This window comes from Oncorhynchus mykiss, chromosome 30 (assembly GCF_057628025.1).
Source record: "Oncorhynchus mykiss isolate SJ-2025 chromosome 30, ASM5762802v1, whole genome shotgun sequence".
NCBI lineage: Eukaryota > Metazoa > Chordata > Actinopteri > Salmoniformes > Salmonidae > Oncorhynchus > Oncorhynchus mykiss.
In genome coordinates, this window is record NC_143051.1 from 34,996,498 (window position 1) to 35,008,649 (window position 12,152).

At 50.5% G+C, this 12,152-nt stretch overlaps 1 protein-coding gene across 12 annotated transcripts in view; it reads left to right on the forward strand.

The window, feature by feature from the left end:
• LOC110487604 (microtubule-actin cross-linking factor 1) overlaps nucleotides 1–12,152 on the forward strand; it is a 253,063-nt gene that overhangs the window by 103,504 nt on the left and 137,407 nt on the right. For 11 of the 12 annotated variants that reach the window (XM_090228127.1, XM_090228137.1, XM_090228141.1 and 8 more), the window contains one exon: nucleotides 6,370–6,459. In XM_090228127.1, the coding sequence (XP_090084253.1) occupies nucleotides 6,370–6,459 (90 nt within the window). Of the gene's footprint in view, nucleotides 1–6,369; nucleotides 6,460–11,141; nucleotides 11,241–12,152 lie in introns of all 12 variants that reach the window. The other variant, XM_090228136.1, reaches the window with a different exon arrangement.

Below are 12,152 nucleotides of genomic sequence, written 5' to 3' on the forward strand. Positions count from 1 at the left end.
CAACCGTGACGTTTCCGCTGACTGAACAACACCCAGATACAGCTTGCACGTTTTATCAACCCCCAACACAGTAGTCTGGTCCCAGATCTGTTTGTGCCTTCTAACCAGCTCCTTTGGTCATTGCCACCCTTAACATGCACAGATCTGGGACCAGGCTTCTCTCCGTGTATTCCAAAGCTGGGCTGTGATTCACCAATTCTGATTACAACACATGGACGTGTCGTACTTCGGAAGTCCCCGGGTCAAGAAGTGGCAGCAAAATGGAATGTAAATCGGTTGAATAGGGAAGACATGCATTGAATCATAGAGGCAGAGAAATAGTTCCATTAAGTGGAATGAAGATGACCCCACACACACACACACACACACACACACACACACACACACACACACACACACTAAAACACTCTGTTATCGCATGAGAGATAATTTCCAGCCCCCCATAATACCGATCTAATTAACACACGATCAACTCTTCAACACCCACGACCAGCCAAACACATCCCCTCTTTCTCATCACGCACTGAGGCCAATCTTCCACACATTGATGGATAGGGTGTGTTTATTAGCCAGAGAGCATTGAGAGACTGAGGGAGAGGTGTCGCGTGAACAGGGGACTGAGAGCGGTTGCAAAGGAAGGAGAGAATAAAGGAAGCGAGCAGGGCAACAGAAGGATGTGAGGAAACGGTCTCGGTGGCTTCCTCTCTCCTTGTGTGTGGGGTTAGGCTTCCTAAGCAGGAGACTCCGACTCTATTTCCAGTCCTAGACTATTGAGATGCACCCATGAGGAGAGCTGACCGTTGACCAACAGGACATAGAGAAGGCCCGTTTGTTTGTTTCTGTCGCAGGTCGGCTCCTCGGATTAAAAGGCGCAAGTCGCCCTCTGCTGGCAGAATGTGGAATTTCTGCGATTGCAGCTTCACGATTTGAAATGCAGTGAAGTGTTTTGTGTTTTCACAGTTTGTGCTGTTTGCTGTGTCCTGTAATATTGCACAGTGGTCCTCAAACATATATATGTGTTGTGAATGTGAGCCGCTAAAAGCCTGGCCCAGGCTCGTGACCGTTTTTAAGATGATTCTGGGTGCTGAGATTAGTCTCGACCTAGTATGGCTCGAGCCACAACCCAGTTTTACCCAGGCCACAAGGACTGTTTTTAATCAAACCCTTAACCCCAAGACATAGAATTCAAGTCAGGTCAGTGTGTGCACACACACACACACACACCCCTTCACCACTGGCCCCTGCCCTTCAGCTGTCAGTCACGCCAAGGTAACCAAAGAGCACTGTGGGTAGTTTAATCTCTCTCAGGTCTGTGATGGGGCTACTTTGACGAGCACCGTGTGTTCACACAGAGGACTCCTGTCGTTCAGACTGCTTTTCTTTTTTCTGTGTTTTTGTTTCTCTCTCCCAATATGTTCCTAGGTTATCAGTCACTCAATGAAGACCAATAATGTAACACAAGCAAGAGTGGCTACGTCTCCTCATAATGAACTGCCAGTACATAATCCCGGTCTTCTAGAAGCCTAGTCATGTTCTATCACACTCGACTGCCCCCCCCCCCCCCTTCACTCAGCTTTCTTTTATTGCTTCTTCTCATGTTCACCTCTTTCCTGTCTTCCTCATTTCCTCAGCCTTTTTCTCTCTTTTTCTCTCTTCTCTTTCTCTCTCTCTTCTCTTTCTGTCTTTTCTATTTCTCTCTCGCTCTTTTTTTCTTTCTCTTTCTCTCTCGTATGTACATTTGTAATGTGATTGTGTGGAGGTTGTGATGGTTTGCAATGTGTTTTCAGTGTAGCGAGGATGTCTCATGGAAGTAGGACAAAAAGTCGCTCTCTCTCTCCTCTCTATAATGGCTCCATTGCCTCCGGTTAAACCACAAGTCACGGTCAGCTGTGAATGAGACAGTAATTAGCCTCCGTCTCCTCTCTCTAAATGCCCAGTCCCTCCTTTCCTTTCTCTCCCTCTTTTTTCTTTTTGAAATCCTGGTTCTTAGCACTGAGCTGTTTAGCCTAGTCATTGGGAGTCCATCAGCAGGGTCTGAGAAGATGGCCCACTTTCTCACAAAGGGTGACGAAATAGGCCTGCCAAAGCTGCTGAGTCGCCGTGCCAACGGTTGTCCCCGGACTCCTCGGCCCTGAGACGCCACATCGGGTCACAGCCGGAGCGCAGTGTTTGTCGCCCTGGCAACTAGGGTCCCTAGGAGCATTGCTTATGTCAACAATGCTATGCAAACACTGAGATGATTTGAACAAGATGAATATGTAATTAACTCTGTTTTTCTTTTCCTCTCGCTCTCTCTCTCTCCCCATCTCGCTCTCTCTCCCCATCTCGCTCTCTCCCCATCTCGCTCTCTCCCCATCTCGCTCTCTCTCTCTCCCCATCTCGCTCTCTCCCCATCTCGCTCTCTCCCCATCTCGCTCTCTCTCCCCATCTCGCTCTCTCTCTCTCCCCATCTCGCTCTCTCCCCATCTCGCTCTCTCCCCATCTCGCTCTCTCCCCATCTCGCTCTCTCCCCATCTCGCTCTCTCCCCATCTCGCTCTCTCCCCATCTCGCTCTCTCCCCATCTCGCTCTCTCCCCATCTCGCTCTCTCCCCATCTCGCTCTCTCCCCAGCTCGCTCTCTCTCCCCATCTCTCGCTCTCTCCCCATCTCGCTCTCTCTCTCCCCATCTCGCTCTCTCCCCATCTCGCTCTCTCCCCATCTCGCTCTCTCTCCCCATCTCGCTCTCTCTCCCCATCTCGCTCTCTCCCCATCTCGCTCTCTCCCCATCTCGCTCTCTCTCTCCCCATCTCGCTCTCTCTCTCCCCATCTCGCTCTCTCTCTCCCCATCTCGCTCTCTCTCTCAATTCAATTCGCTTTATTGGCATGATATAACAATGTACATATTGCCAAAGCTTACAATAACAATAAGTATACAGTAGAGGACATGTGCAGGTTGAAGGGTCTGTCAGACACTGCCCCTCATCTTATGGCAGGCAGCAATGTAGTGCGCTGCCAACCCACAGCTCTCTGCGTCCTCCCCCAACAGGACGGGTAGCCTACTCTCATCAGAGAGGTCTTTGAAACCTTGAATAAGGGTTTCAAATTTGGGAAAATGACACTCTCTAATTGTTTTATATTTTTGACATTTTGTCAGGAAATGCAGCTCCGTCTCAGGTTCTGCTGTGGTGCAGTGGTTGCACAGCCTTTCCTCTACGGGGAGCCATGTTTTCCTGTGTCTACCCTTCTTAATGGCAAGGCTGTGCTCACTGAGCCTGTACTTTGTCAAGGTTTTTCTAAGGTTTTGATCAGTAACCATGGTCAAATATTTAGCCACGGTGTACTGTCGATGTAGGGCCAGATAGCACTGCGTTTTGCTTTGTGTTTGTGTTTCCCAATAAGTAATATAGTTTTGCTTTGTGTTTGTGTTTCCCAATAAGTAATATAGTTTTGCTTTGTGTTTGTGTTTCCCAATAAGTAATATAGTTTTGTTTTGTGTTTGTGTTTCCCAATAAGTAATATAGTTTTGCTTTGTGTTTGTGTTTCCCAATAAGTAATATAGTTTTGCTTTGTGTTTGTGTTTCCCAATAAGTAATATAGTTTTGTTTTGACTGTTGTAATTTGGTTTATCCTGATTGATTGGATGTTCTGGTCCTGAGGCTTCAGTGTGTTAGTAGAACAGGTTTGTGAACTCAGGACCAGCTGGATGAGGGACTGAGGCTTCAGTGTGTAAGTAGAACAGGTTTGTGAATTCAGGACAAGCTGGATGAGGGGACTGAGGCTTCAGTGTGTTAGTAGAACAGGGTTGTGAACTCAGGACCAGCTGGATGAGGGGACTGAGGCTTCAGTGTGTTAGTAGAACAGGTTTGTGAACTCAGGACTAGCTGGATGAGGGGACTGAGGCTTCAGTGTGTTAGTAGAACAGGTTTGTGAACTCAGGACCAGCTGGATGAGGGGATTGAGGCTTCAGTGTGTAAGTAGAACAGGGTTGTGAACTCAGGACCAGCTGGATGAGGGACTGAGGCTTCAGTGTGTTAGTAGAACAGGTTTGTGAACTCAGGACCAGCTGGATGAGGGGACTGAGGCTTCAGTGTGTTAGTAGAACAGGTTTGTGAACTCAGGACCAGCTGGATGAGGGGACTGAGGCTTCAGTGTGTTAGTAGAACAGGTTTGTGAACTCAGGACCAGCTGGATGAGGGACTGAGGCTTCAGTGTGTTAGTAGAACAGGTTTGTGAACTCAGGACCAGCTGGATGAGGGGACTGAGGCTTCAGTGTGTTAGTAGAACAGGTTTGTGAACTCAGGACCAGCTGGATGAGGGACTGAGGCTTCAGTGCGTTAGTAGAACAGGTTTGTGAACTCAGGACCAGCTGGATGAGGGGACTGAGGCTTCAGTGCGTTAGTAGAACAGGTTTGTGAACTCAGGACCAGCGGGAGGAGGGGACTCTTTTCTTTGCTCAGCTCATGGCATTGCAGGGCTTGGTAATGATATGAGAGGGGGTCACTGTATTTTTAGATGTTTCCAAAACTTAATAGCTATTTTTTGAGTTTTTATTATTAGTGGATATTGGCCTAATTCTGCCCTGCATGCATTGTTTGTAGTTTTCCTCTGGACAAGTAGGATAATCTTACAGAACTCTGCAAGCAGGGTTTCAATGGGGTGTTTGTCCCATTTGATGAAATCTTGTTTTGCAAGTGGACCCCACACCTCGCTGCAATGAAGTGCAATTGGTTCAATGACACATTCAATTAGTTTTAGCCACATTTTAATAGGTATTTCAATTAGAATGAGCTTTTTAATGGTGTAGAATACCCTGCATGCTTTCTCTCTCTGTTGATTCACTGCCTCATTAAGGTGTCCAGTTGAGCTTATTTTTAAACCTAAGTAATTGTAGTGTGTGCAAGTACTCTATATATTTTGTACCAATTGACAACTTTGGTCTAATTCCCTGAGATCTGGATCTTCTCTGGAAAATCATTATTTTAGTCTTTTTGGGGTTTACTGCCAGGGCCCAGGTCTGGCAGTACTGCTCTAGCAGGTCCAGGGCCCAGGTCTGGCAGTACTGCTCTTGCAGGTCCAGAGCCCAGGTCCAGGCTCTGCTGTAGGCCAGGTGCTGTGGGGGTTTACTGCCAGGGCCCAGTACTGCTCTAGCAGGTCCAGGCTCTGCTGTAGGCCAGGTGCTGTGGGGGTTTACTGCCAGGGCCCAGTACTGCTCTAGCAGGTCCAGGCTCTGCTGTAGGCCAGGTGCTGTGGGGGTTTACTGCCAGGGCTCAGTACTGCTCTAGCAGGTCCAGGCTCTGCTGTAGGCCAGGTGCTGTGGGGGTTTACTGCCAGGGCCCAGTACTGCTCTAGCAGGTCCAGGCTCTGCTGTAGGTCAGGTGCTGTGGGGGTTTACTGCCAGGGCCCAGTACTGCTCTAGCAGGTCCAGGCTCTGCTGTAGGCCAGGTGCTGTGGGGGTTTACTGCCAGGGCCCAGTACTGCTCTAGCAGGTCCAGGCTCTGCTGTAGGCCAGGTGCTGTGGGGGTTTACTGCCAGGGCCCAGTACTGCTCTAGCAGGTCCAGGCTCTGCTGTAGGCCAGGTGCTGTGGGGGTTTACTGCCAGGACCCAGTACTGCTCTAGCAGGTCCAGGCTCTGCTGTAGGCCAGGTGCTGTGGGGGTTTACTGCCAGGGCCCAGTACTGCTCTAGCAGGTCCAGGCTCTGCTGTAGGCCAGGTGCTGTGGGGGTTTACTGCCAGGGCCCAGTACTGCTCTAGCAGGTCCAGGCTCTGCTGTAGGCCTGGTGCGTTGGGGTTTTACTGCATGGGCCCAGTACTGCTCTAGCAGGTCCAGGCTCTGCTGTAGGCCAGGTGCTGTGGGGGTTTACTGCCAGGGCCCAGTACTGCTCTAGCAGGTCCAGGCTCTGCTGTAGGCCAGGTGCTGTGGGGGTTTACTGCCAGGGCCCAGTACTGCTCTAGCAGGTCCAGGCTCTGCTGTAGGCCAGGTGCTGTGGGGGTTTACTGCCAGGGCCCAGTACTGCTCTAGCAGGTCCAGGCTCTGCTGTAGGCCTGGTGCGTTGGGGTTTTACTGCATGGGCCCAGTACTGCTCTAGCAGGTCCAGGCTCTGCTGTAGGCCAGGTGCTGTGGGGGTTTACTGCCAGGGCCCAGTACTGCTCTAGCAGGTCCAGGCTCTGCTGTAGGCCAGGTGCTGTGGGGGTTTACTGCCAGGGCCCAGTACTGCTCTAGCAGGTCCAGGCTCTGCTGTAGGCCAGGTGCTGTGGGGGTTTACTGCCAGGGCCCAGTACTGCTCTAGCAGGTCCAGGCTTTGCTGTGGGTAACAACCGGCATAGGTCATCTGGGAAGAGCAGCCATTCAACCTCTGAGTTGTTTAATCTCTCTCTCTGCCTCTCCATCAGGTGAGGAAGCACATCACAGACCTGTACGAGGACCTGAGAGATGGACACAACTTGATCTCCCTCCTGGAGGTCCTCTCTGGAGTCACCCTGGTAAGACACACACACACACACACACACACACACACACACGGTCACCAACCTTCACACCTCGACAACCATCAGACACGGTCATGTTCGTTACATTGTATACCGGGGGCATGACCCTGAGACATTCCCTCCCTCACATTGAGGAAGACCTCGAAGTGAACTCGGGTTGATTAACACATCGTTGTCTAATAATGTCAATATTACAGTGAGGGAAATGCATGTGTCCCCATCTAAACCATTTATTCCTTATAGTGCACTACTTTTGACTAGAGGCCAATGGGGCCTGCTCAAAAGTAATGCACTATGTAGGAGATAGGGTGCCATTTCAGATGCAGCCAGATACTTTCTTGGAGCACATGATGACTCATTTCCCGGAGCACATGATGACTCATTTCCCGGAGCACATGATGACTCATTTCCCGGAGCACATGATGACTCATTTCCCGGAGCACATGACTCATTGTAACTGACAGACGGGTCGACTAACATGAGACTGCTGACTAGGTCCACCTAGAGCAGGGGTGGGCAATTCTCCAGGGCCTAATTGGTGTCACAGTTTTGCCCCAGCTAACACACCTGACTCAAATAATCACCTAATCATGATCTTCAGTTTAGAATGCAATCTGATTAATCAGGTGTGTGTTCTAGGGATCGGGGAAAAGTGTGACACCAATCAGGCTCCCGAGGACTGGAGTTGCCCACCTCTGATTTAGACGCTGATTCTCCTTTTACTGTCTGTGTGACACATTCACCTCACATTTCAACCACAGAGAGTGTGTTACTGTGTATGAGAGAGGGAGAGACTGTGTGTGAGAGAGGGAGAGACTGTGTGTGAGAGAGGGAGAGACTGTGTGTGAGAGAGGGAGAGACTGTGTGTGAGAGAGGGAGAGACTGTGTGTGAGAGAGGGAGAGACTGTGTGTGAGAGAGGGAGAGACTGTGTGTGAGAGAGGGAGAGACTGTGTGTGAAAGAGGGAGAGACTGTGTGTGAGAGAGGGAGAGACTGTGTGTGAGAGAGGGAGAGACTGTGTGTGAGAGAGGGAGAGACTGTGTGTGAGAGAGGGAGAGACTGTGTGTGAGAGAGGGAGAGACTGTGTGTGAGAGAGGGAGAGACTGTGTGTGAGAGAGGGAGAGACTGTGTGTGAGAGAGGGAGAGACTGTGTGTGAGAGAGGGAGAGACTGTGTGTGAGAGAGGGAGAGACTGTGTGTGAGAGAGGGAGAGACTGTGTGTGAGAGAGGGAGAGACTGTGTGTGAGAGAGGGAGAGACTGTGTGTGAGAGAGGGAGAGACTGTGTGTGAGAGAGGGAGAGACTGTGTGTGAGAGAGAGACACTGTGTGTGTGTGAGAGAGAGACACTGTGTGTGTGAGAGAGAGAGACACTGTGTGTGTGAGAGAGAGAGACACTGTGTGTGTGAGAGAGAGAGACACTGTGTGTGTGTGAGAGAGAGAGACACTGTGTGTGTGTGAGAGAGAGAGACACTGTGTGTGTGAGAGAGAGAGAGAGACTGTGTGTGGGTGAGAGAGACTGTGTGTGGGTGAGAGAGAGACTGTGTGTGGGTGAGAGAGAGACTGTGTGTGGGTGAGAGAGAGACTGTGTGTGGGTGAGAGAGAGACTGTGTGTGGGTGAGAGAGACTGTGTGTGGGTGAGAGAGAGACTGTGTGTGGGTGAGAGAGAGACTGTGTGTGGGTGGGTGAGAGACTGTGTGGGTGAGAGAGAGAGCTACTGTGTGTGGGTGAGAGAGAGAGAGATATTGTGTGTGCGAGAGAGAGAGATATTGTGTGAGAGAGAGTGAGATATTGTGTGAGCGAGAGAGAGTGAGATATTGTGTGAGCGAGAGAGAGTGAGATATTGTGTGAGCGAGAGAGAGTGAGATATTGTGTGAGCGAGAGAGAGTGAGATATTGTGTGAGCGAGAGAGAGAGATATTGTGTGAGCGAGAGAGCGAGATATTGTGTGAGCGAGAGAGAGAGATATTGTGTGAGCGAGAGAGAGATTGTGTGTGAGAGAGGGAGAGACACTGTGTGTGTGAGAGAGAGAGACACTGTGTGTGTGAGAGAGAGAGACACTGTGTGTGTGAGAGAGAGAGACACTGTGTGTGTGAGAGAGAGAGACACTGTGTGTGTGTGTGAGAGAGAGAGACACTGTGTGTGTGAGAGAGAGAGAGACACTGTGTGTGTGAGAGAGAGACACTGTGTGTGTGGGTGAGAGACACTGTGTGCGTGGGTGAGAGAGACTGTGTGTGTGGGTGAGAGAGACTGTGTATGGGTGAGAGAGACTGTGTATGGGTGAGAGAGACTGTGTGTGGGTGAGAGAGACTGTGTGTGGGTGAGAGAGAGAGCTACTGTGTGTGGGTGAGAGAGAGAGCTACTGTGTGTGGGTGAGAGAGAGAGCTACTGTGTGTGGGTGAGAGAGAGAGAGCTACTGTGTGTGGGTGAGAGAGAGAGAGCTACTGTGTGTGAGAGATATTGTGTGTGCGAGAGAGAGAGAGATATTGTGTGTGCGAGAGAGAGAGAGATATTGTCTGTGCGAGAGAGAGAGCTACTGTGTGAGAGAGAGAGAGAGAGAGCTACTGTGCGAGAGAGAGAGCTACTGGGCGAGAGAGAGAGCTACTGTGCGAGAGAGAGCTACTGTGCGAGAGAGAGTGCTACTGTGTGAGAGAGAGCTACTGTGTGAGAGAGAGAGAGAGCTACTGTGTGAGAGAGAGAGAGAGCTACTGTGTGTGCGAGAGAGCTACTGTGAGCGAGAGAGTGAGATATTGTGTGAGCGAGAGAGAGTGAGATATTGTGTGAGAGTGAGATATTGTGTGAGCGAGAGAGAGAGAGATATTGTGTGAGCGAGAGAGAGAGAGATATTGTGTGAGCGAGAGAGAGTGAGATATTGTGTGAGCGAGAGAGAGATATTGTGTGAGCGAGAGAGAGAGATATTGTGTGAGCGAGAGAGAGAGAGATTGTGTGTGCGAGAGAGAGATTGTGTGTGCGAGAGAGCTACTGTGTGAGAGAGAGAGCTACTGTGTGAGAGAGAGAGCTACTGTGTGAGAGAGAGAGCTACTGTGTGAGAGAGAGAGCTACTGTGTGTCAGAGAGAGAGATCGCTACTGTGTGAGAGAGAGAGCGCTACTGTGTGAGAGAGAGAGCGCTACTGTGTGAGAGAGAGAGCGCTACTGTGTGAGAGAGAGAGAGCTACTGTGTGAGAGAGAGAGAGCTACTGTGTGAGAGAGAGAGAGCTACTGTGCGAGAGAGAGAGAGCTACTGTGCGAGAGAGAGAGGGCTACTGTGCGAGAGAGAGAGGGCTACTGTGCGAGAGAGAGAGCCACTGTGCGAGAGAGAGAGCGCTACTGTGTGAGAGAGAGAGAGCTACTGTGTGAGAGAGAGAGAGCTACTGTGTGAGAGAGAGAGAGCTACTGTGTGAGAGAGAGAGAGCTACTGTGTGAGAGAGAGAGAGCTACTGTGCGAGAGAGAGAGGGCTACTGTGCGAGAGAGAGAGGGCTACTGTGCGAGAGAGAGAGGGCTACTGTGTGAGAGAGAGAGCGCTACTGTGTGAGAGAGAGAGAGAGCTACTGTGTGAGAGAGAGAGAGCTACTGTGTGAGAGAGAGAGAGCTACTGTGTGAGAGAGAGAGAGCTACTGTGTGAGAGAGAGAGAGCTACTGTGCGAGAGAGAGAGGGCTACTGTGCGAGAGAGAGAGGGCTACTGTGTGAGAGAGAGAGCGCTACTGTGTGAGAGAGAGAGCGCTACTGTGTGAGAGAGAGAGAGCTACTGTGTGAGAGAGAGAGAGCTACTGTGTGAGAGAGAGAGAGCTACTGTGTGAGAGAGAGAGAGCTACTGTGCGAGAGAGAGAGGGCTACTGTGCGAGAGAGAGAGGGCTACTGTGCGAGAGAGAGAGCCACTGTGCGAGAGAGAGAGCTACTGTGCGAGAGAGAGAGCTACTGTGCGAGAGAGAGAGAGCTACTGTGCGAGAGAGAGAGAGCTACTGTGCGAGAGAGAGAGAGCTACTGTGCGAGAGAGAGAGCTACTGTGAGAGAGAGAGAGAGCTACTGTGAGAGAGAGAGAGCTACTGTGTGAGAGAGAGAGCTACTGTGAGAGACAGAGAGAGCTACTGTGCGAGAGAGAGAGCTACTGTGCGAGAGAGAGAGCTACTGTGCGAGAGAGAGAGCTACTGTGCGAGAGAGAGCTACTGTGCGAGAGAGAGCTACTGTGTGAGAGAGAGCTACTGTGTGTGCGAGAGAGAGAGCTACTGTGTGTGCGAGAGAGAGAGCTACTGTGTGTGCGAGAGAGAGCTACTGTGTGTGCGAGAGAGAGAGCTACTGTGCGAGAGAGAGAGAGAGCTACTGTGCGAGAGAGAGAGAGAGCTACTGTGCGAGAGAGAGAGAGAGCTACTGTGCGAGAGAGAGAGAGCTACTGTGCGAGAGAGAGAGAGCTACTGTGCGAGAGAGCTACTGTGTGAGAGAGCGTGTACAGGAGGAACTTTTCATCTTGCTTTTCAGAAATTAGGCCTCTTGCAGTTTACTTCTTGATTATTGCCTCAGCTGCATTTTTCATTTCTTCCTGCTCTACCTCTTTCTCACGTTCTCTTTCTCTTTGATCTCTTTCTTTGGACAATCACCTCATCTTCATCCCTCCATACAATTCTTTCATCCTCCATCCACTCTTCTCTCACTCTCCTCATCCCCCCTTCCCCTCTGGACGGCAGCAGCTCAAGGGCGTGTCCTCGCTGAGGAGGGTGTGTATCTCCCGAGCTCCCCCGCTCATCTTGCTCGGGGGGGAGGAGGTGGAGGATGGAGCTCAGGGAGTACGTTTGATCCTCACCCCATAGACAGTGCTTTAAGACTGCATGCGCGTGAAGTGCATTTAAGTTCTATCCCAAGACACACATTTACACGCTGACGTGTCTCATGTCTCACACAAGCATTTTCACACATTTTCACACTACAAGCAGTACAACAGGGTAACCGGACAAAACCTCCTTAGACATTCCTTCAAGGGTTAAATAGGCTTTTTTTTAATGGTTTTATTTTGTCAGCATCTTGGCTGGGGCTGTGTAACTGTGGCCTCTTCTCACCCTGACCTTCCCCTGACCTCTCGTCCTCTGAATGGAGTTCTCTGTTTGGCCTGAGTGCTCCTCATAACCCTGCTTCTATACTGGTACTGCAGCGTTGACTATACCCAGCACACTGTGACACACACTCCTGCATCTTGCAATTCTAGCAGCTTTGCTGTGTGTGTTTTGTTTTCTGTGTGTGTGTGTGTGTGTGTGTTCTGTCAGACTGTCAAGTGATTGACTGAGTGAATGTGTGTGAGTCAGCCAGCCAAGGACTGTGTGTTTTGAGAGAGTGGCAGGGGAAAATGTGTGTGTGTGTGTGTGTGTGTGTGTGTGTGTGAGAAATGTATTAGACTGTTTAAACCAGCATGGTTTGCAGATGTACCTTTTCTGGTTTGGAGAATGTTTTTCCTGGGTGGTTTCCTGCTCTGCTGTGAGGATGCTTGTTGGCATGTCTTTGACAACAGTTGAAGACAGCGCCCTCTAGGAGAATGCCGTGCCATTACAGCAGCCCAGGCGTAGTTCCCCCCCCCCTCACTGCACTTTGAATTGGGAACGACACTTGTCACGGCTTATATCTCTCTCACTGGTCAGCATTGTGAGAAGATCTCCCGTGTTCCCCCCCATACACTCATCTCTCTCTCTGTCGTGTTTTCCCCCCTT